At 38.1% G+C, this 24,475-nt stretch overlaps 1 protein-coding gene across 9 annotated transcripts in view; it reads right to left on the bottom strand.

Moving 5' to 3' along the window:
• Nucleotides 1–24,475, bottom strand: part of LOC119778157 (rho guanine nucleotide exchange factor 28-like) — a 65,415-nt gene that overhangs the window by 11,960 nt on the left and 28,980 nt on the right. For 3 of the 9 annotated variants that reach the window (XM_038277281.1, XM_038277282.1, XM_038277279.1), the window contains exons 2-18: nucleotides 19,057–19,178; nucleotides 18,563–18,936; nucleotides 16,949–17,123; nucleotides 16,105–16,216; nucleotides 15,848–15,928; nucleotides 13,851–13,893; nucleotides 12,125–12,214; nucleotides 11,444–11,567; nucleotides 10,545–10,689; nucleotides 10,271–10,326; nucleotides 6,255–6,312; nucleotides 5,456–5,600; nucleotides 5,106–5,236; nucleotides 4,887–5,027; nucleotides 1,118–1,368; nucleotides 918–1,043; nucleotides 703–820 (exon numbers count right to left, since the gene is read on the bottom strand). In XM_038277281.1, the coding sequence (XP_038133209.1) occupies nucleotides 703–820; nucleotides 918–1,043; nucleotides 1,118–1,368; nucleotides 4,887–5,027; nucleotides 5,106–5,236; nucleotides 5,456–5,600; nucleotides 6,255–6,312; nucleotides 10,271–10,326; nucleotides 10,545–10,689; nucleotides 11,444–11,567; nucleotides 12,125–12,214; nucleotides 13,851–13,893; nucleotides 15,848–15,928; nucleotides 16,105–16,216; nucleotides 16,949–17,123; nucleotides 18,563–18,936; nucleotides 19,057–19,178 (2,292 nt within the window). The remainder of the gene's footprint in view (nucleotides 1–702; nucleotides 821–917; nucleotides 1,044–1,117; nucleotides 1,369–4,886; nucleotides 5,028–5,105; nucleotides 5,237–5,455; nucleotides 5,601–6,254; nucleotides 6,313–10,270; nucleotides 10,327–10,544; nucleotides 10,690–11,443; nucleotides 11,568–12,124; nucleotides 12,215–13,850; nucleotides 13,894–15,847; nucleotides 15,929–16,104; nucleotides 16,217–16,948; nucleotides 17,124–18,562; nucleotides 18,937–19,056; nucleotides 19,179–24,475) is intronic. The other 6 variants (XM_038277287.1, XM_038277280.1, XM_038277283.1 and 3 more) reach the window with 5 other exon arrangements.

Below are 24,475 nucleotides of genomic sequence, written 5' to 3'. Positions count from 1 at the left end.
TCTAGGATTAGTATAAAACAGTTAGTTATAAAAATATCCCAAGTATTAAACATCTTAAAGAAAACTGCATAGCTGAAACCCATTTAGATATGTTTGCACTTCTAAAGTGTCAGGATCAGCAAGGACTGCATCAAACAGAGAGGCAGCCCATGGTAATGCTGGAGGAGCTACAGAGATCTTTAGTTCAGGCAAGTTGGGTAAATCAGTTGACTTGACAACTATTGGAGTTTACAAATCTAACATAAAGAAAAAAAACTATGTTAAAGTTTGCCACAAGCTATAAAAATGAAAAAGAAAAACTGCTCAAGAAGGTGTTCTAGTTAAATGAGACAAAAATCAAACATTTTGCCTTCATGCAAAAAGAACTGAGGGTAAAATAACATCACCTTGAACACACCATCTCCATGGAGAAACATAATGGTGGCAGTATGATGCAATATAAATACTATTTTTCGGCAAGTGTAGAGAAGAAAATTGTTAGAGGCTGGAGAACATTTTAACTGAGGCAGAGGTTTAAAGGACTTCACAGTCCCTGTATGTTCAATTTTATTCTGGTTAACCGTATCAAATCTAAAAATACACGGAAATGTTTTGCCACAACATAATAAAATGGAGTAAAGTTCAACTGGTAAAAATACTTTTTATTGCACAGTATTTGGGTAGATGCAGTAGAAGACTTTTAAATCTGTCTAGCTCTCTCACCCTGAGTGTACTGTAGTATCTTCTCCACCAGAACTGGATACTTAGTGATGCGCTGCGTGACAAGCAGGATAAATTCTGGCACTTCTCTTCGTCTGACCAGAGAGTTATTACTCTGTTGCTGTGAGAAAAGAAAAAAAGTGAGAGTAAAACATATTCAGTCTATCAAATATATCTTACTGTATAAACCTTGTGAGAGGCTGGAAAATGAAACTTACTCTGACAAAGTTTTGAAATTTTTTGTTCTGCTGCTGGAGCTCTTTGAAGAGATTCACGGCGTCCGCATGGTGACTGCAGAACTCTGCGTACACCTGCTTCATCTTCTCAGCGTTTTCATCCGAGAACTAAACAAGTAGAAATTGATGATTGCGAACATTAACATTGATCTTGCACAAACAGCTGACTTGCCAATACCAACCTGCTGCAGCAGCACATCGCCAATCTGATGGATGAGGTAATTTCGTGAATTTTCCTTTTGGGTTGCAGCTTGCCGGCATTCCTGCAGCGCTCTGAAGAGGTTCCTGTGTAGAAGAAGAAGGGGATCCAAGCACGGGAAGATCCGGGCCACGCAATCTGAGTCGAGCTGCAGCTCCTCCAGCATGCCTCTCCTAAAAACCTCCGACATGACTGTCAGTGTCTGAATGTGGTGCAGCTCCGTCTGCATCAGCTCTACACAGAGAGAGGTTACAGGAGAACATCCAAACTCAGACTTTCTCACAGTATCCAACTTATGGGTTTTATTTAACAATTAGTTACTTGTGAATCACACAATTGGAAGCACAGTTGATAAAAGCATCAATATGTGTTGGGGGTCTGATTTTTTCAGGCTTTATCAAATACAGCATAATCACATGCTAGTATGGTCACAATTATTCAAAAACCAGCTGTGAGAAATTAACTGCTTTTGTGATTGTTGCAACGTTAAGGAAGGGATTTATTTTGTCTTTTCGAATATTACAGTATTTTTTACCCAAAATGACACTTAAGAAAATTGAATGTTAAAAGCTGAGCTTGGTGGTTCTATTGCAAATCAATGCTTAATTGAATTCCATTCAGTATTCCTACCATTTATGAGGCACAGATTTACAACAAATGTCCTCTTAAGCTGCTTTCCAAGTTAGACAGGTCACATTCATATAAAACATAATTTGACCAAGAGTATTCAATTATTATTAGTTTTCATGGTTTTGGTTCTCTTTAAGTTTTGTCTTCGAGTTTTCATTAGTTTTATTTCCATTTTGTGTTATTCAAGTTATTTTCGATTGTATCTGAGTCCTTAGGTATTTCTTGTTTGCCCTCTGTTGCCCTCTTGTTTCAGTCTCCTTCTCATAGCACCCTTCTAGACTCCTCTGTCCACATCTGCTCCCAATCCGCTGATTAGCCTGGTCTTTGTTTCTGTCTCCCATTTATGCACCTCCTGCTCAGTCACTGTTTGCCGGTTCATCATCATTTCTCTGCACCTTGTTGTGAGTATTCCTGGTTCTCAGTTTGTGGTGGACTTAGGGCTGGATTTATCAAGATCCAATTTTGCGTGCAGTAATTTGCGCTCGCAAACTGGAATTTTGCGCGAGGGGCTGAACCATGGTTTGCGGGTGATTTAACAAGAGAGATTGCGTAACTGGTGGCAGGTGCAAAACTGTTGGAGACACCCTATTTAAATTATGGTTTTGCGCGTTTTGTGATTTGCGGCAAAGTAGTTTGTAGTTTGTGCAAACTAGTGCATTAAGAAATTTTAATCTTACAGTGACACCCCCACCCCCAGATTGGGAGATCCCAGATGCAAAAAAGTGCAATGTTGCAAGGAGTTTTGTGATATCTGGTATTGCGTGGGTCCTCCTTGTGGCTGGCTCCAAATCCATTCTGAGTTCCCCCAACAGCTCCAAAATGGCAATGCTGGATAAACGATATGTTTTGATGATCGTTTCCTCGTTCATTCCAAAAATATTCACACGGAGTGAAAAATGCGTTCTCTGCGTCTCCTTGCTTCATTTTGATGTCTCCTTCTTGCGACAATAACCGCTGCCATGTGTGCGCAATTACGCATACAGACCATTTGCACCTTCTTTTGAAACGTGTTAAATATAGAGTCAGAAACCGTTAGCAAAATTGCTTTCAGGTTTGATAAATCACTTTGCGAGTGCTAAATTAATATATTTACATGTTCTCCTCCCACAAGACGCATTTTTGCGTGTAAACGCCCCATATTGCATATTCATTGCAGAAAAAGTACTAAATGGATAAGAGGCGCTATTTAGCACGTTTTAAAGACCAAATCCTTTTAGCACGCTGTTGATAGATCAGTTTGTACATTTTTTAGCGTGCGCAGTGAAATAGCTCACGTTGTTATACACGCAATCCTTTGATAGATCCGGCCCTTAGTCTGTTTATGTTTTGGGGTTTTCTCTTCTGTTGTCACCTTTTTAAATTAAATCTGCAAGTAACCATCTTCAGCTTCACTCTCTGCATTTAGGTCCTCCTCTCAAACCTTCACCCAACCAGACATCAGGGTAATTTATAGCAATTCAACCCAGCTACATGGTTGTTTACATTAAATCAAAAATAAATGTTCAGTAATGGAAATTGGTAAAAACTCTGAAGAAGCTAATTGAATTACATGTATTCATTGACGTTGAATCAATTACTGACTGTCTGTTGGACCCGATCAAACACAGGAAGCACAACAGTTGCTAGCCGCATCAATGCTCTAAAAGAGGCAGATTAAAACACAGAAGCACTGAGCCAAGAATACTGTCTAGGTAACATAAAAATTAAGAGAATAGAAAGTTCTTAATAGGTATTTCATTCAGTGGTTCTGTCTAGGAAATAGATGCAGCTAAACACAGAAGCACTGAGCCAACACCTATTTCTGATAAAAAGAAAATTAAAGTGCTAATTATAGCATTACTTCTATAAATGGTTTTACCCAGAAACAAACACAGTGTAGCATAGAAACATTAAGGGCCTGATCTTCAGAAGGTTTGCAAGTGTTAAAACAGGTCCAATCATGTTTGTACGAGCAGAGTAGATCTTCAAAGAAAGTGCAAAATGATTTGCATTGACAATTCAGCAGCCACTGCGTGCAAACCTTTTTGCATGTTTGGCTTCATCAATATGCAGAACATATTCTAAGTTCATGGGTGGAGGATATGCAAATGTTAACATTTACCATGTGCAAAGCAATTTTCCAAATCTGAAATTAAACTGTAGACACAGTTTTTGCATCTTTTTTAGTACTAATAAAAGTCAGGTACAAAAATAAATCTGCAGTTGTTGCAACAAAGGAGGCATTGGTGCAATCCTAGAGGATGGAGAGAGATTTTGGCTGCATGTTAACATATTTGGACTGTTAGAAATGTTTTATTTTATTTTCATTCACAATGTGAAATAGGCACTAAAAATATTGTTTAATGTTATTTTTATTTATTTTTTATAATTAACATTATCATCGCCATCTCTATGGCTTTAAAAGCTCATCTTTCTCTTGTAGTCACTCTCCAACTATCTGTAGAACGCGCAATCTACTAATTTAAATGAAAAGAACCAAAACAGTATGCACGGCCTAATATTTGCATAGTAATATGTGGATCAACCGCACTTATTTCACATACTATAAATAATGTATCCGCAATTTAAGTCTGTGCGCTTTATTGAAAGGAAAATAGAATTAGTATAAAAGGGACATTTCAACCTAAGATTTGTCAGTGATCCACATAACAGACTAAACTAAATAGTAGCGCAGCTGTCAAGTTTTGGACGGGAAACTACAGCATTTTATGCTTTTTCCTCCTGTTCTCTCGTAAATTTTTCATCAATATTGTGTAGTAAAAATATATTTAAAAGAAATATTGAACTGCCTCTCCATACAGAATAAATAATTTCCTCCAGGAAAAATGATATTAAGCTAAACACAGAAGCAATAAGTCATCTGTATATGATGGCAAATTAAAAACAAAAACATACAAATCTATTGAGAATAGTAGTTGTTAATCACTGATATCAGAAAGACAACGTTACACATAGAAGCACTGAGCAACAGGTGCCTTCATTGGGAAAGTAAAACAAAAATCATGTACAGCTAATGACCAAGCAAAATGCCATGAGATTGGACAGAAACCATTTATGCTAGTTTGTGTTATATATTTCTTAACAGTGCAACCATATCCTTAAAAAAAAAAAAAAGATCTTACCATAGATAACATCTTGTCGTTTGATGGTGCGCCTGTCTTGTTCTCTACAAAACTCTGGACAGACGGCGAGACTCCAAGACTCAGCTTCGAGCCCCAGCAGGTCAGCTGACAGATCACTCAGAAGTGGAGCGTCAACAGTATCTGTAAACACAGCAATAAGACAAAGATTAACTTTGTAATTGATGTTTACGCTGAACGCAATAGGTCTCTGTGCCTCACCCTTTGTGCTAATTGGGAGGTCGGCGAAAGGGGGAGTTGCTGTGACAGGTGTTCCATCTTCAGACGGTGAACTGTTAGTGCACGCTGTCGTGTTGCATTCACTGTCCACCCTGGTTTCATTCCAGCATCTGCTGGAGAAACAAAGCCAAAAGAGTCCAGGCTTAAAACCCATGTTGAAGACAAACCTGTCTGGGAAAGATGGTTTCATCCACACTGACTGGACTTTAAAAAAATCAGGCAACAATAATTTTGGATGTTTTTTTATGGGAGTATTTGATGATTGCTATCATTCAGTGATGAAGTAAACAAGTGCTTTAGCATACATCATATAGATTCAAATACTGCTCTACCTGATGTCAATGGAGATTGATTGGCTCTTGGAGAAAGAAGCCACAGTTTCCCTTTTCTCTTTTGCCATCGTTGGACCTGAAGATGATGGTGAAGAGCAAGCAGATGAAGAGAAAAGAGAGCTCGGAGAGACTTCCTTGGCAAAGCCTAAAATATCAGCAGAGAGATGAACGACCATCAAAGTGGAGCTGGACTTAGAAAGTGATTTGTATCTGTTTTTGTTCAGTACTTTGAAAAGGTTCAAATTTTTAATGATTGTTTAAAATAACAACATTTTTCCCTCTGCTGTATTAGATTTGTTAAGCGTTGCTGGTCAGCTAGTCTAAAACAAAGCTACAGCACTTTTTGCAAAAAATAAAAAATAAATAAAAAAACATGGCCAACTAAAGTGACCTATTTTACTTCTACAAATTTGGAGCCATTTTGCAATAAGTCTGTTCAGCAATCAGCTGCAGATTGGCAACATGTCCAGACAGTCGTGGGAAAAAATTAGAACACCCTTGTTTTCTTTAATCATATAAAACCTTAAACTTTAGCTGTCCTTATTATCATACAGTCAGAAGCAACCTGAGAGACCAAAGAAAAGTCATCAAGAAAATCCAGACTTCACCCCCCACTGAGGTGGGTTGAAGTTTAACAGGGCTGTGCGCGTTAGTGTGGGGGTGGGGGTGGGGGGGGTGGGGGGGCTTGAGGAGCTTGGTGAACTGTGAGATGAGGGAGGACAGATGAAAACTAAATAAATTCAAACTAAAGAAGGACTTTTAATTGGGTTATTTGTGGGTTGGGGGCAGGGATACTCACTGTGTGGGAGAGACATGGTCTTGCTTTTCATCAGCACTGGATTCCTCTCCGGCAACTTCTGGAGAAGAAAAATGCAGGAGTACAAAGGAAACGTTCTTTTCTTTATATAACAAAATGTAAGTACAGTTAATATTAGACACAACCACATAAGATCCAAATGGATGTAAAACACACCTGTCAACCTTTTACTTCTGTTTTCCTAAGTGTGTCACCTCTATGTTTGTGTAAAGCACGGGGGTAAAAGACAGCACTCTGTTTACAAAGGCTCAATAGTGTTTGATGTGACAGGTTCCCGGCTCTTTTGTGAATAACCTATTGTGTTAATTTGTATATTGGACTGTAATCAAGAGTAAGTGAAACACTTAATCGCTTTCGTTTGTTATTGTCTTTCAGAAAGGATTAACCTCTTGAAAGGTTACAAAGAAACTTTAACTGGGTTAATAATAATAATAAAATAAAACATTGTTTTCTTCCTTTGAAATCTGATACAACAGCTGAGATTTATAAGTGTTGGGGCATATTCTTTTCCACTGTATGCTCAGTATGAGGGATTGCTCATTGCTGCACTTTGTTTGTTGGAGGTCGTTATACTGTGACCTTTACCTCTTTTCTAGATGCAAATACTATTAAAAGGAAATATTTGCAATCATAAAATATAAGGTGTTCTTTTTTTATATAATGGAGCGTTTAAAAATAGTGATCAGTAACTCTTTTTAACAAAAAAGGTGAGAAAACCAATTTTCTTGTCAAAACAATGACCAACTCCAGGTTAAAAAAAAAAGTTATAATGAAAACGTGCAGTAATGGCCATATGCATAATTCTATTACCGGTAGTTTTTTTTATAATCTATCCATTAAAATATGTTGTTTTAAGTTCAAACCAATCATAGTATTGTATCCAGGGAGCCTACAAGGATAAGGAGTTGTTGGAAATGATGAAAATTATTAGAAATTTCTCAAGTACTATAATATGAAATTGTGCTTTTTATGAGTTCCACTATTGGCAGGAAAACTAAGTTCTATAATATATCTCAGTGATTTCCCTAGCTAAGTTAAGTGAAATAAAACTGTTAATATACCTATTTCCAATCATATTATATAACTGTAGAGCTATGTCTTTATTTTGATTTGTTTTTAAAGTCTAATAAAAATCATTCCCCAACATCCAGGTTCCTAAAACAAAAATAACAACAAAAAAAAGAAATCCATAATGATGCAATGCTAAAATTCATACTGAAACTGCATGGAAACTTTTATGCTAGATATCTGAAAGGAGCACAAATGTGTTTAGAACTGAAGTAAATGATAATATTCCAAAACATGAACTTAATTCTTCTGTAATTACAATTTGATGGAACGATATGAGCAGATGCAGTTGTTGTGACATCAGCCTTTCTTAAGATTCAAAGTGCAGATAACAGTGATGATAGTTTTCTTTTAAACTGGCAGTTATTTCTAAAAAAAAAAAAAAAAAAATGTCCATCTTTAATCACTGATGATAGATATACTGGCCCAGAAAAAGCAGGCCTAAACCAAGATAACATCACCATATTTCCCAGATGGGATAAGATTTAAGTTTTCTTTTCTTCAATTAGTCTCATCTTTCCACATTTACTCAGCTAACTCCAGCATGTTCTCTTTATCTCAGAAAACTACAGAAAGACAGCAACATTGCAGAAAAAAAATGGCGGCGTTCTCTCTGCAGCTGGGCTGTATGCTTTCTATTTCTTCACGACCTGTATGATAGGGTGTTCAAGACGTACGATGAACACTAAAGATTTTAATAGTAAAAAGGTTGATGCTTTTCCTTCATCATGCAAAAACTTTTTTGTGTCTTTTTTGTGAACTGTTCGGAGATATACATCACTATCTTGAATTTGATTATATAATTGTTAAATGTCTTCAGAGAGTGTTAGGTTTATTAATTTATCCATGACTTTATGTTTTCATCATTAAACACAGGCAACATTTTCTTAACAAAACTTAATTTTACAAGAGCCCCATGCAGTTAAGGATTGATGGCTGCAAAAAACATACTTTGTTTCCTACCATAACAAACATAATCAGTGCTGAGATTTAACTGGAACCTTGTGCTGTGATTAAACTAAGACTGAGCTGCAGGGAAGCAGGCACTCTGATATGAAAGAACTAATTTGTGGGGAAAGTACTGCACCTCCATTATTAAGTACGTTGGAAGATCAGTGATGCTGTGGGTCATTGTTTTAAATTAACTATTAAAAGACAAAAAAATCTAGATTTCAGCAGATATTTTCCAAATAACAAGCTACTCATAACATCCAAAGATCACTGTGTGTAAAAAAACAAAAACAAACTAGTAATCTTAAAGATGTGTTGAAAAAAGCAGTTTGCTGCCCAATCTTAATTTTTGCTTTTGAAGGCATGACACTCGAATCTCCTTTTATTCTGCAGGTTGTTTGATGAAGGTAAAACCTTAGGGTCAAAAGATAATTAAGAAAATCTTAGAGTCTTTATGTATGCATTACTGCACATATATTTGGATTTTATAAAATAAAAAAATGTAAGCTCCTCCTAATATTTCTATTATGGGGGGAAAAGGTTATTTCTTGTACTATTTGATCGTTTAATTAAAGGTATAGAGGACGATCTTTTATTTCCAGGAGGATCATCTAAATAAGCGGTCCTCTTAATTGTAAATCATCCTGGTGATATGTTTAGGTAAGGCCGTTTCACATGCTCGTCCCATTAGCTATATTTTTCTGCGCGTGAACACTTTCAGGCGTATATGGGTGAGCTACAGTTTGAGTCAGTCATTTAAGCTCACCTTTTCACAATGGTGAATGGCCGACTTTCGTGAGAGAAAAAGTGTCTACGAAGTGTATGAGAAGAAAAGGAAGGCCTCAGAAGATGCAGAAATATTGTGGAATGCTTTGCGTGGAGAGCTCTCACAAAGCATCATGGGATTTGCTGTCATAGTGGCCCGCTGTCGGGCGACTGATAATAAAGATGGTGCAGGCACCGCACAGTAGATTATGTAGTTATGTGACCAACGGCGAGCAAAAAGCAGTGATCATCTGTCCAAATGGTCAGTTAACTGAGTTTGCTATAAAGTCCACTATATATTAGCCTGGGTGCCATTCCGAACTTAGTCCCGCCCACAACGTTTGAGGTCGGGAAGTTCGGTCTGGCATTGCTCAACAGTAGCGCGAGTATGCTAGCACAATATCTGGCGGGCCAATCAAATTGTCAGGGCGGGCTTTATACGATGATGGACAGATGATCAACAGGAACGTAATCAACCACGTGACCAAAACGCGCTTGGGTGACAACAACAATGGCTGCCGCTGGAGAGTTGGGGTGAGTAGATTCTGCTATTAGGTCTGTTCTAGAAGATATCGACAGCAAATTAATTTTAAAAGAGGAACAGAGAAACGCGATCAAGGCTCATCTTCTTATTATAGGCGTGCAACTGCACGCTTTGATTTTTGTTGACAACAACTATGCGTCGCTTAACATACGTCACGCACTCCGTTGCTCTTATTGGTTGTAGGTCTATCCAATTGAGTGCAGAGGCATTTTTTTTCCTTGTTCGTTCAAAACACGCCCCATAATCACAGCTCTATGGAGCAGTATCAGACTCATATTCTGACTAGAATTGAGTAGGACTACGTCAGGCTACTATATAGTCCCCTGCTCTATATAGTGATTGCGGGGTTAGGGGTTTGGGTGAACAGTCGGACACAGAAAGCTTATATGAGCTATGAGAACATCAACTTTTAAACAGAGAATGTACAAGGAGAAATGGGCTCGTGCATGCTCTCGGACGCGTTTAATAGGCGTTCCCTCTCGGGAATGGGTACAGGGTTGTGCAAAGCATTTTTTTTTTAAGTGGAGAGGGTGGGTCTTTTGAAAAATGTGCAAAAATCCTCCACAATACCTTTAACAGACCAATGAAAGAAAAACAGGACAATCGCTTTTTCTAACATACAACATCACATAAAAAAAGCCTTAACATCAAAGAAATCATGAGTTATTACCTTTCCACAAACTGCAACTGATTCTCGACAGGTTTTATGGACATTCAGAGAGCAGTCTGGAGAAAAGCGCAGAGAAAATCCATGTTCATTTTATAAGTTAACTGATAATCTGAATTCTTTTTACTGGTGACAGCGACATTCCTCTCATTTCACAAAACGTACGTCTTCTAGGTAAAACACTGTGGCAGCGTGCACATAGAAACTCAAACAAACTTCATATGTTCCAACCACAACAGGACATTTTCCAACACTAGTTCTGACATTATATACTCACTGGAACACTGCAACAAATCTTTCCCAGAAACAGGCTTATCACAGGCCACACAGAGAGAAGGAGCAGGAGTAGACACGGAAATGAACTGGTGCCCATTAGATGCTCCTGACTTCTCTTTCCCCTCCTTCGTCTCTTTGCCTTTTACCTGAAACAAAAGAGGTCATAAATAATTAGACTTTACTTGTTTTTCTGACATTTACTATACTTAAAGCAACATTGCTTTGTAAACCACCAAAGATATAGCACATAATCACCCTCAGTTTGGTGCAAAACACCTGCTGAGTGAAGCTATTTGAGATAAAGGGGCACATGAGCGGGTTTTTCTGTGTACCTTGCTGAGGTCTATGGGGACAGCTGCTGTTATAGTGCTTTATCCTTGGGGGGCATTAGGAGGATTTCTCTCTGTATGTGTGTGATAGGGCCATATTTATTTTCTTCCCAGACTTTGCAAGGAAGTCTGAGAGCGTGTGTTTGTTTTTTTTGCCGTCCAAGTGTATTGTGTGAGGGAAACATGCCTTCAAGCACATACAAACATGTGTTCATGGGATTATGAGAGTGAAGCAGGATGTGTTTTGGTTTTTCAAGCTTTTTGAAGAAAAACGTGAGGGGGAGGGGGGGTTCTACATGTTATATAAGGGGATATTTTCACTACGTCCTGAAGAGAGGAAACTTCTCCCTCGCCAAATAAAGGAACAGCTAACAGACAATAGGCCCCCCAGTGCAGGAATTCTGTGTTAAAACCTTTAATGGACAACTCGAGAGGGGTTTCAGCTCTGACTTTTTAATTACAGAGGTCAACTGGAGGGATTTGTTTGTCACATTTTATATACAAGCAGGCATAGGCTTAGCCAACAGGATTTTTTCCCCCTTTGGTACATCATCCCTCACCATCAGCTCACCTTGGTTTTGCTTCGAGTGCTGGACATCCTGCTCTTTAGGAAACTGAAAGTCCGGCTCACTTTGTACTTCTCCGACTCAACCTTAGAAGGAATTATGTATTTATCCCACTCCTCATCCTCGATCCTAAGTATGATGAAAAGGAAATCACTCTCACGTGCTTTTTAGCATGACTTTAGTCCTAACATACAACATGCATTTCTTTAAAATCGGAGGGATTTTAGTAGTTTACCAGATTGGAAAAGTTGACTAATCAGGAGGATAAGCAGCATGCTGAAATGAAAGAATGTCCAGACTGTCTTCCAGGAGCCCTAATCTACAGGTTATTACTCTTAATAACATGCTTGGCATGCTTGCGAGTGGCTGTGGACTCCAGAGGTTGCTATTTATAGACCCACCTTGGCGAAACACAATTATTAATTTATCATTGATTTACATCAGCAGAGTCTGGTTACATTAGGCCTCCCAGGTTAAAAGAAGCAATAATGGAGTGACAAGAAAAGAAACATGCAATGAAGACTATTTTTTTTTTTCATCTATATTAGACTGACCTAATGCACATTCCTGCATAGCCAAAATATCTGTGTGGCTAAAGATGAGCTGGAGAATGAGGCTCCAGCTGGGACAGATTGAGCTACACCACACGTGCACATCTGTGCAGCCAATTTTTTAAGGAGACATACTCTTTGAGAAACTCTGTAAGGGTGAGATGTTGGAGTGACGTCGTGCCCTCTTCCTCTGCTGACTGGGCCCGCTTACGGAAACCCAGAGCCCTGTGTGGATATAAAACACCTCAGACAGGTCGCTTCATATCTTCTTAGGAAGATTATCAAAATGGAACATGAATCTTTTGTAATATTTCTGCTTGCTTGACAGGATTTTAGTCCAGCGTTTCTTTGACACCACACAGCACAAAATTTGCCTTCTTTCACAATCAACACTTCTCCATCTCCATCCGATCTTGAGGCTGGCTCTTTTATTCATGCTTTCATAAGCTAGGATCTGGATAAATCCAACTGTATCTTCTTTGGAACATTCTGTAAAGTTCTGAAAAGATCCAGTTATGTGCAAATATTTGCTGGTATTCATGCCAATGCACCTCTCACTCTTAGTCATCTTTACTGACTCCTGATTCAATTCTTTAGTGAATTATAACATTCCTGTCCTTGGCCAGGCTTTAGAATATTTAATTGGGTTTTAATATTTTGAAGACTTTATAAAGTGAAAGGAGTTTGTAATTGACAGCGTAACTGCAAAGGGATGTGACAGAAACTAGGCCTTCTGTCCTGAACCTCAACCTGTTGTGTGCTAACAGAAGCCTACCAGATCTATTTATTATTTAAGAATGCTTCAACTTCCAAGGTTAGATGGAGGTTGGATTTGTCTTAGATCTTTTTTTCTGTTCCTGTACAGACTGATGGGTGAAAAGCATTGTTTCTCTTAGGTCATTGATGATTTCTTTTCGCAGTGGTATCATAATAATTATACCTGTATGTTACCTACCTTAAATTTTACAGAAACAGTCACACTGAAGGTGATCAGTTAATAAACTGCAGTTCTTCATCATCTCCTGATATCCAGATTCCCCTTTAAAGCCAAAAGAAGCATAAACTGTGTATCTAGTTTTGTTCTGAATGTTTTGGGGGTTTTTTGTGTCATATTTGTTCAATAACCTATGTTTGTGAGGAATGTGTTCTGCGCTTGTAGGTCTTAAGCAACAGCTTTAAATCCTCTTAGAACCAGCTTTATTTTTACTACAACCTGATGTATCAGAGCATAAAAGAGGGTCTGCTTTCTTTCACCAGTTCTGCACTCTGAATGACACTAAAGATTTTCACACAAATAGATACTTAGTCTATTCATTCAAGCATATCTCTGTTTCCAATTGTTTATTTATTGACAATAATATGTCCTACAAAAAAATCTGTGTTAAAGCAATGCATGATTCTTATCAAATAAATATATTAGCACATGATGAAAAAGTCAGTAAAATTGAAATGTTAAGTGACGTATGACTGAATTGTGTTACATGGATGGAAAGATTTGAAAGCAGGTCTTTCTTCTTCTTTTTAAATCTACATCCAACATAAACACTACAGTATGCACACACAATCAATTCAGCACCACTGATGTGGTCCTGATGTTTCTGAAGTCTGACATCCAAGAAAGCCCATGGTTTTGGTGTTTACACAAGTTATTTTGAGGTTGCAATCAGAGAATACCCTAAGAGAGACAAACCCCCCCTCACACACACACACACACACCCACACACGTATAGATGTGTGCTCCATGTAAACCAATCACTAGCTGCTGTCCACTGATGATGACTAAAAAAAGGGGCATGGGTCTGAGTGAGAGGCGTTCAGGAGACCTGGTATATAAGGTCAGGAAGTAGCTTGCTGGCTTTACCTCTTTTCTTTCGCTGTTTCAGTCAGGTTGAAGGCTCTCTGTTCTGTGAAAAGCAGGAAAAAAAGAAAAAAGGGTTGGAAATAATTGTTAATGAGTTTGATAATGCAGAGCCATGAGGAAGTTTTGTCCCCCTAGAGAGGTATCATGTTTTTTTGTTTGTTATTTGTCACACTTAATGCTTAATATCATCAAACAAAATGTTTTCAAATGATGATCTTACTTGTGAAGTGAAAAACTGGCTAAAAGTTTCCCTTTATAGTCGAGAAATATTGTCCCACTAGTCTGAAAAATGTTCACATTTTGCTATTAGAAGGGTTTCAAGCATCACACAGCAACTCCAGACTTTAACAAGACCTTTCAATAACATTTATTTTGTTTTTTAAAACATTATAGAACTAAACCAACCAAAATTTTATGTTTCCATTACTAATGAATACTTGTTCAGGTCATGAAGCAGCAAAGCAACCTCAGAGCACCATGCAATCGTTATGTTTTGGTTTTTGGCATGGTGTTTGTTTACTAAAATCATGGGTTTTATACCAGCTTTAACACGACAAAATTAATAGCATATTTTCACAAAACTTGTTGGAATCATCAGGAAGTCCTAACAACTACGCCTGTTTTGTTTCCCAATCATTTTCTTATTGTTTAATCATTAATACCCTCTAACTGAGGCAAGTTAAGCCTGCAGATATTTTTTGAGACCTCCTGCAAATGTAAAACACTCATCGAGTAATTTTGGTAGACCCATAAGTGCAGCAAAGGTTCATTGATGTTTTTTTTTATTCCATTTTGGGATAATAGCTGTGGTATCACTTCAGTCCTATAGTTTTAAAAAAAAATGCTTTATTTAAAGGTTTTGGTGATTTTGTTTCTCGTGTTTGGACCAAGAGAGGATGTGTTGCTTTTTAAGATTTTTTCCTCCCACTTCAAGCAGTCAGACGGGTTACCTTCAATTGATTTCCTGATTCTACAAATTGTTGAGTAATCAGGCCTAGATGTGAATTGTCAAACTGAACCAAAAAATGTCTGGTTTATGATTTTTTAACAAGCCAGTCAGTCTCTTACATCATTTGTTGTACATTAGGAGATTTCTTTTCCCAATTAAAAGAAAATTGTCATTTTTTAAGCAGCTCAGTTTATCTTTATCTGATGTTAAAACCTGTTTGATGATTTTAAACATTTAGAAGTGACAAACAGGAGAAGTAGCAGAAATTGGCAAGCAAGCAACAGCTTTTTTTGTTGCACTGCATTAGATGCTGTATGATAACAGAAAGATTAGCTGACAGAATTAGAAACTGCCTACAGCCACCATTATTATTCAGTTTGAGGCAAAATCAAGAATCGCATGAAAAAGCCAAGATCCAGTAAACCCCAACAGAGCGAGAACAAACACAACCTTTTTTCCATGAAAAACCAGATGACAGCAAAGATGGAAAAATGAAAAGCCAAGAGGAAAACAAAATGTGACCAAAGGGAAGGATAACAGAAGCCTCAGACCAGAAACAATTCCTCCATCTATTAGAAGATCACCAGGAGCTAAGTATTATTCCAAATTCCCTTTCTTTTGTGAGACATTACGTTTTCATGAATTAGCTTTTAGAAAACTATTATTTTTTGATTCATCAAAGAGAAAAACTGAGGATTGGGAAAAGGTCTGCTTTTGATTACTGGACATCTGAAAATTTGTTATTTAGAGAGAGGCAGTGGTCTCGTGCTTACCACCAAGAATTAAACCTCACCACAGATATAGAACTGCACAATTAGGGCAACAATGGGAAACTACAGCAATGATATTTACCGAAAAAAAACAGGCAGATTATTTTTGTTCAAGCTTTCCGATTCTTTTAAAAAAAAAGTTTTAAGACTTCAATTTCCCCTCTAATTGAGCAGCTCTTCACAAGTCAGCCCCATGAAACTGTCAAGAAATAGTAAAATAGTTTCACCAACAAACCAGCTTCGTGTCTATAAGCTGTAACCTGAACCCTTATACTTACTAACTTGGTTGAGACGTGAGAGGGATTTAGAGAGAGATAAAGCTTGAAGTAGTGAGCGACCTCCACTGCTGAAAGTGCCATCTACATGGAATAAAGCTTATTATTAAACTTATTGCTAAGGTGTCACATTCATTTACAATCTTGCACCATCAGAAGTGCTATACCAACACACAAAATGTCTGGGCACATGTGTGAGTTCAGCTCGCTGATTACTTAAAAGGAGGGAACGCAGGACAAAGTGCTCAAAGTTCACCCACCTTCTTCCAAATCGGTGACAGCTGAGTCTCGGTTTAGCAGCGGCCGTGATGGCCTCGCTTTAGGGGAAGAGTATGAGTATGAGCGCAGGCGAACCTCAGCCTCCTCTGAATTCTGGGTAAGAGAATAAACCAGATTAACATATCAGATGGGAGAAGCTAACAAGTTCAATCTGCGAGCAGGGAACATTGGAAGACAGCAAATCCTGCCCAGTAAACCAACTCTTCTCTGACCTTTTGTCCTTATTATTGAGCTGTTGACAATGTGGGCTTATCTACTGATGTCTGTATGTAAGCTACGGTGTGTCTGCTGGAAAACTTGAAAAGGAGGGTTTTTTGTGGGATGAATGGGATTTAAATCTGAAACTTTTTTTTTTTTTTTATTCTGTCATCTTTCATTTGAATGACTTTGACATGAATATTAGTGACACGGCTGCACATTGGTGTAGCGGGCAGCGAACTCCATGTCTTTCTGCATGGAGTTTGCATGTTGCCCCTGTGCATGCATGGGTTCTCTCGGGTTACCTTCTCCCACAGTCCAAAAACATGACTGTTAAGTCAATTGGTATCTCTAAATTGTCCTTAAGTGTGAGCGTGTGAGTGCATGGTTGTGTGTCTCTGTGTTGCTCTGTGACAGACTGGCAACCAGTCCAGGGTGTACCCCGCCTTTCGCCCATAAACTGCCGGAGGTAGGCACCGGCCCCACCTCGACCCTGACGGAATAAAAGAAGATGGATGGATGGATATAATGACTCTTGCTCAAAGGTGTTTATCATTCAGAAACTATTTTTTGTTTTTTATTAATCTTTCGCTTCCTCTGATCTGCAACAGATGACTTGAGAGTTACCGTGTTGGATTTCTTTGCGGTTTCCGAGTGTGAGCGGCTAAAGTCAGGTGAAGTGTCAAAAGAGTCCCTTTCCTCTCCAGAGCTGGACTGCAGGATGGACCTCTGTTTTGAAGATGAACAAGAGTAGGAATGTCCAAGTATGTCATCTTCTTCACTGTCACACTCCAGACCAGGGCTAATTACAAAGAGAAAGAAAAAAAAGCACATTCACAAATGGCAGAGGTATTATCCTCCTGATTGTAAATAACTTTTTTTATGGCTTTTACATCCACTGTCATCTCACAGACAAACACCAGGTTTTATGCCAGTGTTCTCCAACTAAACAGCATTAAAGCAATTAGTTCGTTCTTGCTTGGAGGTGTGCTTCTAGGTCTAGATGGACGTGTTTGGTTTGCCTATCCTGCTGAAGTCCAACTTCTCTTTAGCATCACATTTTCAGTGAGCATTTTTTTCATGATTAAAACACATTTTTAATTCTAATGTATGCTTTAATAATCTCCCATCCAGAATACTGATTTTTTTCTTAATTCCTGAACTGAATTTATAAAAATAATAATGATAGTTTTAAGAAGATAAATTGATAATCTGGCCCAATCAAGGGGATTTTAACAAAAGTTTAGAACTGCCATTCAGGAAAAGGATAATAGAGTTGCATCACAATATACAGAGAAATTTTTATTGTCCTAGTATTCTTTTCATATTTGTACAAAATAGAATCATTTTCATCTTTTATTGTACAAACACAAAACGTATGTTTTTAAAGAACTAAATGTTTCACATTAAGAGTGATACAGCTCTAGTTTCTTTTGTCTTCTAGATCTTCGAGATAATCTTCTAGATCTTCAAAGGGTGATGCATTTCTCAGGGTTAAAAAAGATAAAACCCTGAATGTTGGAACCATAACTAACTTGTATTTTTACATTATCACTGCAGCTTACCTTTATCAAGGGTGCACTTTAAAAAACAAAAATGTCTTGAGAGCTGTACTGAACGAAATTTCTTTTAGTATACACTTGTGTTTACATATGACAAATAAAGTCTTTCTAAGTCAAAGTCTTTATTTTGATTTCTGTTCTTCTAATGAAACTAAACACAACTTTTAGAAATTCAGATTTTTTTTCTGGGATAGGAAAAAGTTTTTTTGGCTGGACACTTTGTTGTTCAACTTGGTAATTTGTCCTGAAGATTTTCAGGCATTAACTGAACAGCGTGCAGTCTTGGTTAGATTTGAGGACTGGATTAAAAAAAAGAGAGTAGAAAGGCAGCCAGAGTCTAAAAACTTAAATGACCTTAAGAATGGGAGATAATTATTAAGCTAGATCACTTTAAAATACGACTGGATGCACAGAAAAAATAAAAACAAAGGATAACACAGGGTTGATGAAAATCAGAAAATACCATATACTCAATAAGAAAACTCACAAAACACCTGAGATGTGTCTCAACGTCTAAATTTGTCTTTCCTTTCCACTAAGTTCAGAGGCAGCAGGAAAATTACCAAAAATATTTAGATAAAGCAGAAAACCTTTACTTAGCTGTCTTCGTAGTGCCCTCATGTACTTAAAGCAGCCACATTACATATTATAGAAACCTGCATCAGAAACCGCATCATACCTCAGGCCTCGGCCTGCATCTGTCAAGCTGAACTCTCTGTGTTCTGAAGCTGGGGATTCTGAAGGACCCATCTGTGGATGACGTCTCTGTGCTCCCTCAAACAAACGAATTGCGGAAGCTAAGGGAGAGGAAGGAAAGGAAGGGGAGGAGGAGGCAAAGGGATAAGGGGGAGAAGCACAAGAGTATGCCTCCCTGCCATTGTGCTGGCCTGGGCCCTGACTTCCCCTCAGCCCGCGATGGGATGATGACTGGGAACGGTTCTGGGAGCAGTTTACCGATTCAACGAGAGTGGGAGAGAGGGAGTCCCAGCAGGATGAAGGGCTGACATGCTCTTCATCCCCTGGAGACCGATACTTAATGTCAGCTCCTTCAACCTAACACAGAAAAAGGAAAAAGCATCAGAAAGAGACTATTTTTTCCTGTTTGGATTGCAAAGATAAAATAACCATTAACTCAATTAAAGACCAAAAAACAAAAAAGTGACTCCGGCTCACCTTGTCCACCAACATGGCGTTGGCGTAGACTTGGTCTTTGCCATGTATCATTGCTGAGAGTCTGGCAGCTGCTGCCCAAGTTGGGGACGAGGCCTGGCTCTCCCTTATGGACTGGCTTTTCTCTGCCGAGACAGGGGATTTTTCAATATTACATTTGGTTTCCAGAGCAACACCAAATGACTGCTCACAAACACGGGAAGTGACATCGACATCCTGGGCAGTTGCATGTCATTGTTCAGTACCCAGACTCTCTCTCTTTCCCTCTCTTCTTGAGTGTGTGTGAGAGTGTCTGAACTTCCATGAAGTTCCTATGGATGGAAATCTGTAGGCAAATTTTTTCCCCGCCCTGCTTTTTGATACAGTGACTGAGTGGAAATAACCCCTGGTAAACACACAGTGGCATTGAGAGAAGCCCTTTCAGCACAGAGGAGGCACTGTGAGCTGCAGCCTGGTTGTGCTGATGAAGGGGGGGCAAAACACACACAGCTCTCCCTTGGGCATGTTGCTCGACACAAAGCACACCTTCTCCACAACACAGCTTCTTTTTACATTTCAGCAAACAATGTAGCATATACATTTGAGTAAAGAGGCAGCAGGTTCAGCAATGATCCTCTGAGGGGACATTGATAGCAAAGTATCTGAACAAAGCAGACACTTTAAGGTCTATAAAAATGCTGAGCAAACTTTGACAACTGATAATCACCATTTTAAAGACTTAGTCAGGCTCAAAGTGCTGGTAAAAAATCATGTGAATGATTAAAAAAGTATTTTCAATCTCAAAGCCGAGGCCTGTATTAAATTTGAACTTAGGTCAAGTTCCAGGAAATTTTCACGTTTCTTTACAACAAACTACATTGTTTACTGTCTAATTTTAGTCAATATAATTTCCCCAGTCTTTGCTCAACTGCTTTAAAGTGCCACTCATTATATCAATTTAAGTTTGTTCTGTTGATGACCACATGTAACTTTACCTTTTGTAGCAGTAAACAGAAATATTCTGTATTCTTAAATGATGATACATTGGAAATTTGCATCATCAGATACAACAGATTAGATTATTTTTCTATGTTTAAATTACGTTTTCTTTTTTGAGTAGAATATATCATAGTTAGAATGTGTTGTCTTTCAAATGTTTTCATACCTCTTACCCTTTACCAGTATTTTGTGGCACACTGCATTGCCAAACTTTAGTGGATTTTACTGAAATCTCTTGTGCTACATCAATGCATATGTGTACAAAGTTGTGAAGTGAAAAGAAGTGGACACCTGAGTAATAAAATGAAGGACATGGCATGATGTTGAACCTGAAAACTTAACACTGTCATGTAGGTATCTTAGAACCACCATAGAACATATTAAGACAACTATAAACTGCTGGGAGTTATTTGAATGTTACTAAGGAGCTTTCTATACAATATCAGAAACATAGGTATACATTCATGTCAAAAGAAAAGTATTAAGTAATGATTTATCACGTCTTAATAAAGATGTCCGAATAGATATAAAACTAATTTTGTATTTTCCAGAATTTGCCTTCATATTAATCATTAATGAATGAGTCAGAAACTCTATTTTCTGAATGAAATATTTTCTTTTTAGATTCATAATTGCAGTGAAAGCAGTCTATTGGCAAGAGAAAAGGATGATGGTATGCTAAGTTTATTTTTGTCTGAAATTATGCAATGTATTTTTCTCCATTATGAAAAATATCCCTGAAATCATGAAAGTTAACATGAATAGATTATTATAAGACATTGATGCCCAGAATCTGATAAAGAGTCTGACTGATTAATTGAAAGAAGCCTTTTACCAAAGGATATGCAAAAGCTCCTGTAGTTGGTTTCATGGCATGACATGAAGGCTGCTAACAAAACTTAAGTCCCTGACCCTGTGTCTAAGGTTTGAGGGACCCAAGAGCTTAAGCCCTTATCTTTTACACGTTCTGCGATTATTATTTTTTTTTTTAGGCAAAAATGTAAACAGTCCAAACGGAAGAAGCAAGCCTCTGCATTTCAAAACACACTAAAAACAATATAACAACAAGAAAAATAGTTGAGGTAAAAGTATTTTTGATTTTTAGATTCTTTTTTGGTCCTGATCATACATTTTTGGGGGGGTGAATATCTGCAGTAATGATTTTCAGGCCTCCAAAATATTTTCTAAAACGCTGATTAATTATGAAACATTAAGAAAAAACCTGATCAGACCAGAAGCTTATACATAAGTTAGAACACAATTCATAGCAGAAAGGCTCATAGGCTTATGTAAATGTTGATTGACTTATTTTATAATGCTTGAGCCTTGCCTCCAATTATACCGAGGATGGGGGTGCTGAAAGCATATTTTTGGCATTTCTCCATTCTCCACATCTCTTCAACTGTTCAAAACCAAAACTCTGTGGTGTTCTTTAAAACAAATCCATCGTTTCTAGCACTGCCAAGCAGAAAAAGAGAGGTTCAGCATCTGTAACGGAGAATAAATCAGACCCACAATTGGCTGTGCTTCCTGTGGGCGGCAGGTCCAATAAATCTGAGAAGCAACAGGGAGTCAAGCAGACACTGATGAGGACGCCAGATGATTCCCGTCACATCCACATTAAATCTAAATGAATTAATTCCAATTGAACCAGCAGAGTGCATACAGAGATTACCCGACATCATTACTCATTCTCCAAAATCATGAAGTACCTTTCAAACAGATAACAAACTGTTACATCTAGTTTTTTAATCCTCTCTGGGTACAACAACTTTATGCTCTGTTTGAAATGTGAGCCCACATCTGAAATATCTGCACAAAAGCACATCACACACTTTATTACGTATCATAGGATTAGCACGAATCCAACAGTTTAATTCACAGGGGGTGGTGGGGCCAGAATACGGGTCAGACTGCTGTTTGAAAGTAGATACCGTTTGATATAAACCCACGTCATGAACATGACAGACGGGCTAAATATTTCAGGTTCTGGGCCTGATCCAAAGCCACAGCTGGCTGCCATGGACTCAATTACTCACATACCTCTGACCCATAAACACTGCTGCAGTGAACATTATTGTCAGGCACCAAGATCTGTGTTAAACATCAGTTAAGCGGTTAAATAACACACGGAGCAGACTTCATACTCTTAGCAAGATTGAATAGTACCTGGTTTTATTATCAAGACAAGCACAGGTTTCCATATGTTTATTTCTTTCTCATTGAAGGTATAACTCTTAACAACAATCGCCACCAAAGTTTAAGGTATGTAAAAAGCATTATATTGTAGTATTTTTCAGTTGCTTCCTGAAGACTTCTGTTTAGTTCGTCAACAGTCGATTTTGCAGATTTCTTTCTATTTCTTTATCATCCAATTCATAAATGCTTTTTGTCACATTTCTAGTTGTCCCACAGTTTGCATTATTGCTTTTACAGTAGATATGGGTAAGTTTAGGTATTTAACACATTTTCTTGCAGTACCTTACTATTTTTTGGGGGGGGTTCTAGCAGAGCCCAAAAGTTATGTTGCCAGTGGGCATCTGGTTAGGAGGCTTCCTAGACGCCTCCCTGGTGAGGTGTTCCAGGTACGTCCCACCAGGAGGAGACCCCTGGGAACTCCTTGGGATTCCCCTGGAGGTGCTGGCCCAAGTGGAGTGAAAGAATACTGACGGACGGATAGATGGGTACCTAAGAAGAATGGGCCCACTGGATTGCAGATTGCCTTTACACATTGTTATCCTCTCCTTTAAGGTAGATCAACTTGCTGCCTTTATTGCTTAAAAAGCCACTGATTTAGGAGGACCAACATACATTGCTATTACTTTAACAGTATGTTCTCTTGTCTCCCATTTTTAAGAGTTGCCAGAAGGAAGTTTTTTATTAATTTATTTTTTCAGCTTTTATTGTCATTACACTGTCAAAAGTACAGAGGAACAAAATCAACTCTCTGCATTTAACACATCCCCTTGGGGAGCAGTGGGCTGCCATTGTGCCGCACCCGGGGAGCAGTGTGGGGCTAAGGGTCTTTGCTCAGGGACCCAGAGTCTGTGAGAGTGGGACTTGAACTCATAACCCTTTGGATATCAAGTGCAATGCCATAACCACTAGGCCACCACTTCCCAAGAACAGAGTGCAGACAGTTGCCCCTGTGCCGTATTACACGCACACAGGAAAAGCAGGCAGTCATTAATCAGTAACTACATGTAATATGATCAATTAAAAATGATTTGGTTAAGGTTATTATGATATAAGCATCCTTAGTGAACATTTTACTACAGTTTTTAAAGTACAAAGCTTTGCCTCATCGAACTGGGTTTCAAACTTTGAATCAGACTGGGTTAAGCCCATGTCAGACCCATGTTAAACCTTTGCATGTAATAAGAAAACAACATAAGTATCTTTTAACATGTCTTTTTAATGTACTGTCTAGCATTTTAAAATATTTACTGGATTCCTACTTAACTTGCAACTATTTAATATTTAATTCTGCTTTATAAATAAAAAAAAGAAGTCAGCCTGATTTTACAATGACATTAAGGCATCTGCTCCTAAAATAAACAGCTCAAATGACTCATGATAGAAAGAATTGTTTGAACTAAAATAGTCATTGTTATAAAAATCAAAATCAACTCAAATCTGTATTAGTATATCAGAGATTGTTGTGATATTCAGAGTAAGTCACTGTGTGAGAGCTAATCCTCTGCAGTGGCAGCACAGTAAAAATAGAGCATAGTAAGTCTGCAGACACAAAGACAGCAGTCATGGCCAGGTTTCTAGACCAGGCAGTTAAACATTCAGAGAGTGACCCTTCAACTCCTGCAAACCCCAGGGAGAAAGATATTGAACTTTTTCTCACACAAAAACACTTTCTCAAGGTTTAATTTAGGTTTCTGACTAAAAGATGTATGCTCAGACCAGAACTGTCAGATAAACAATATTATTATAAACACTGTAAACATTTGGAGTGATTTATTTTGACATCAGAAAGACAATGATTAAACATTTCTGATGATGTAACCTTCTTTTTAAACCACCAGCTAAACTAGCTGCCACTTTGACAGGTGAGAATAAAATAACAATCAAAGTCAAAATGATTTATAACAAATGTCAAAGTATAAATTTTCAAATCTGTTATTAGGGATATTTTAACCATTAAAACATTGCTCACCATTATCCACAGAAATGGATCTGAGTTATGACACCTGTGGTCGAAGCTCTAGGTCCAAGCATCACATACCCGTCATGTTTACATTTGAATGCATGAACAGATCAAGCTAGAGAGCCAGAAAGAGCAGCAATCACTTCTCACAGTAAAGGAACAAACTTGCAGCTTTGCACATGTGAACTCACAACTAAAAAAGTCTGAAGAGTGTGCATCTACCTGTAGAATACCAGGTGAGATTTAAATGTCCCCTGAAGAAGGACTGTAGGATATATACAGTAC

This window comes from Cyprinodon tularosa, unplaced genomic scaffold (genome assembly GCF_016077235.1).
Source record: "Cyprinodon tularosa strain WSP-4 unplaced genomic scaffold, ASM1607723v1 ctg130, whole genome shotgun sequence".
Lineage (NCBI taxonomy): Eukaryota > Metazoa > Chordata > Actinopteri > Cyprinodontiformes > Cyprinodontidae > Cyprinodon > Cyprinodon tularosa.
The sequence above is the reverse complement of the archived record's forward strand: the minus strand, read 5'-3'. Positions and strand labels throughout refer to the sequence as shown.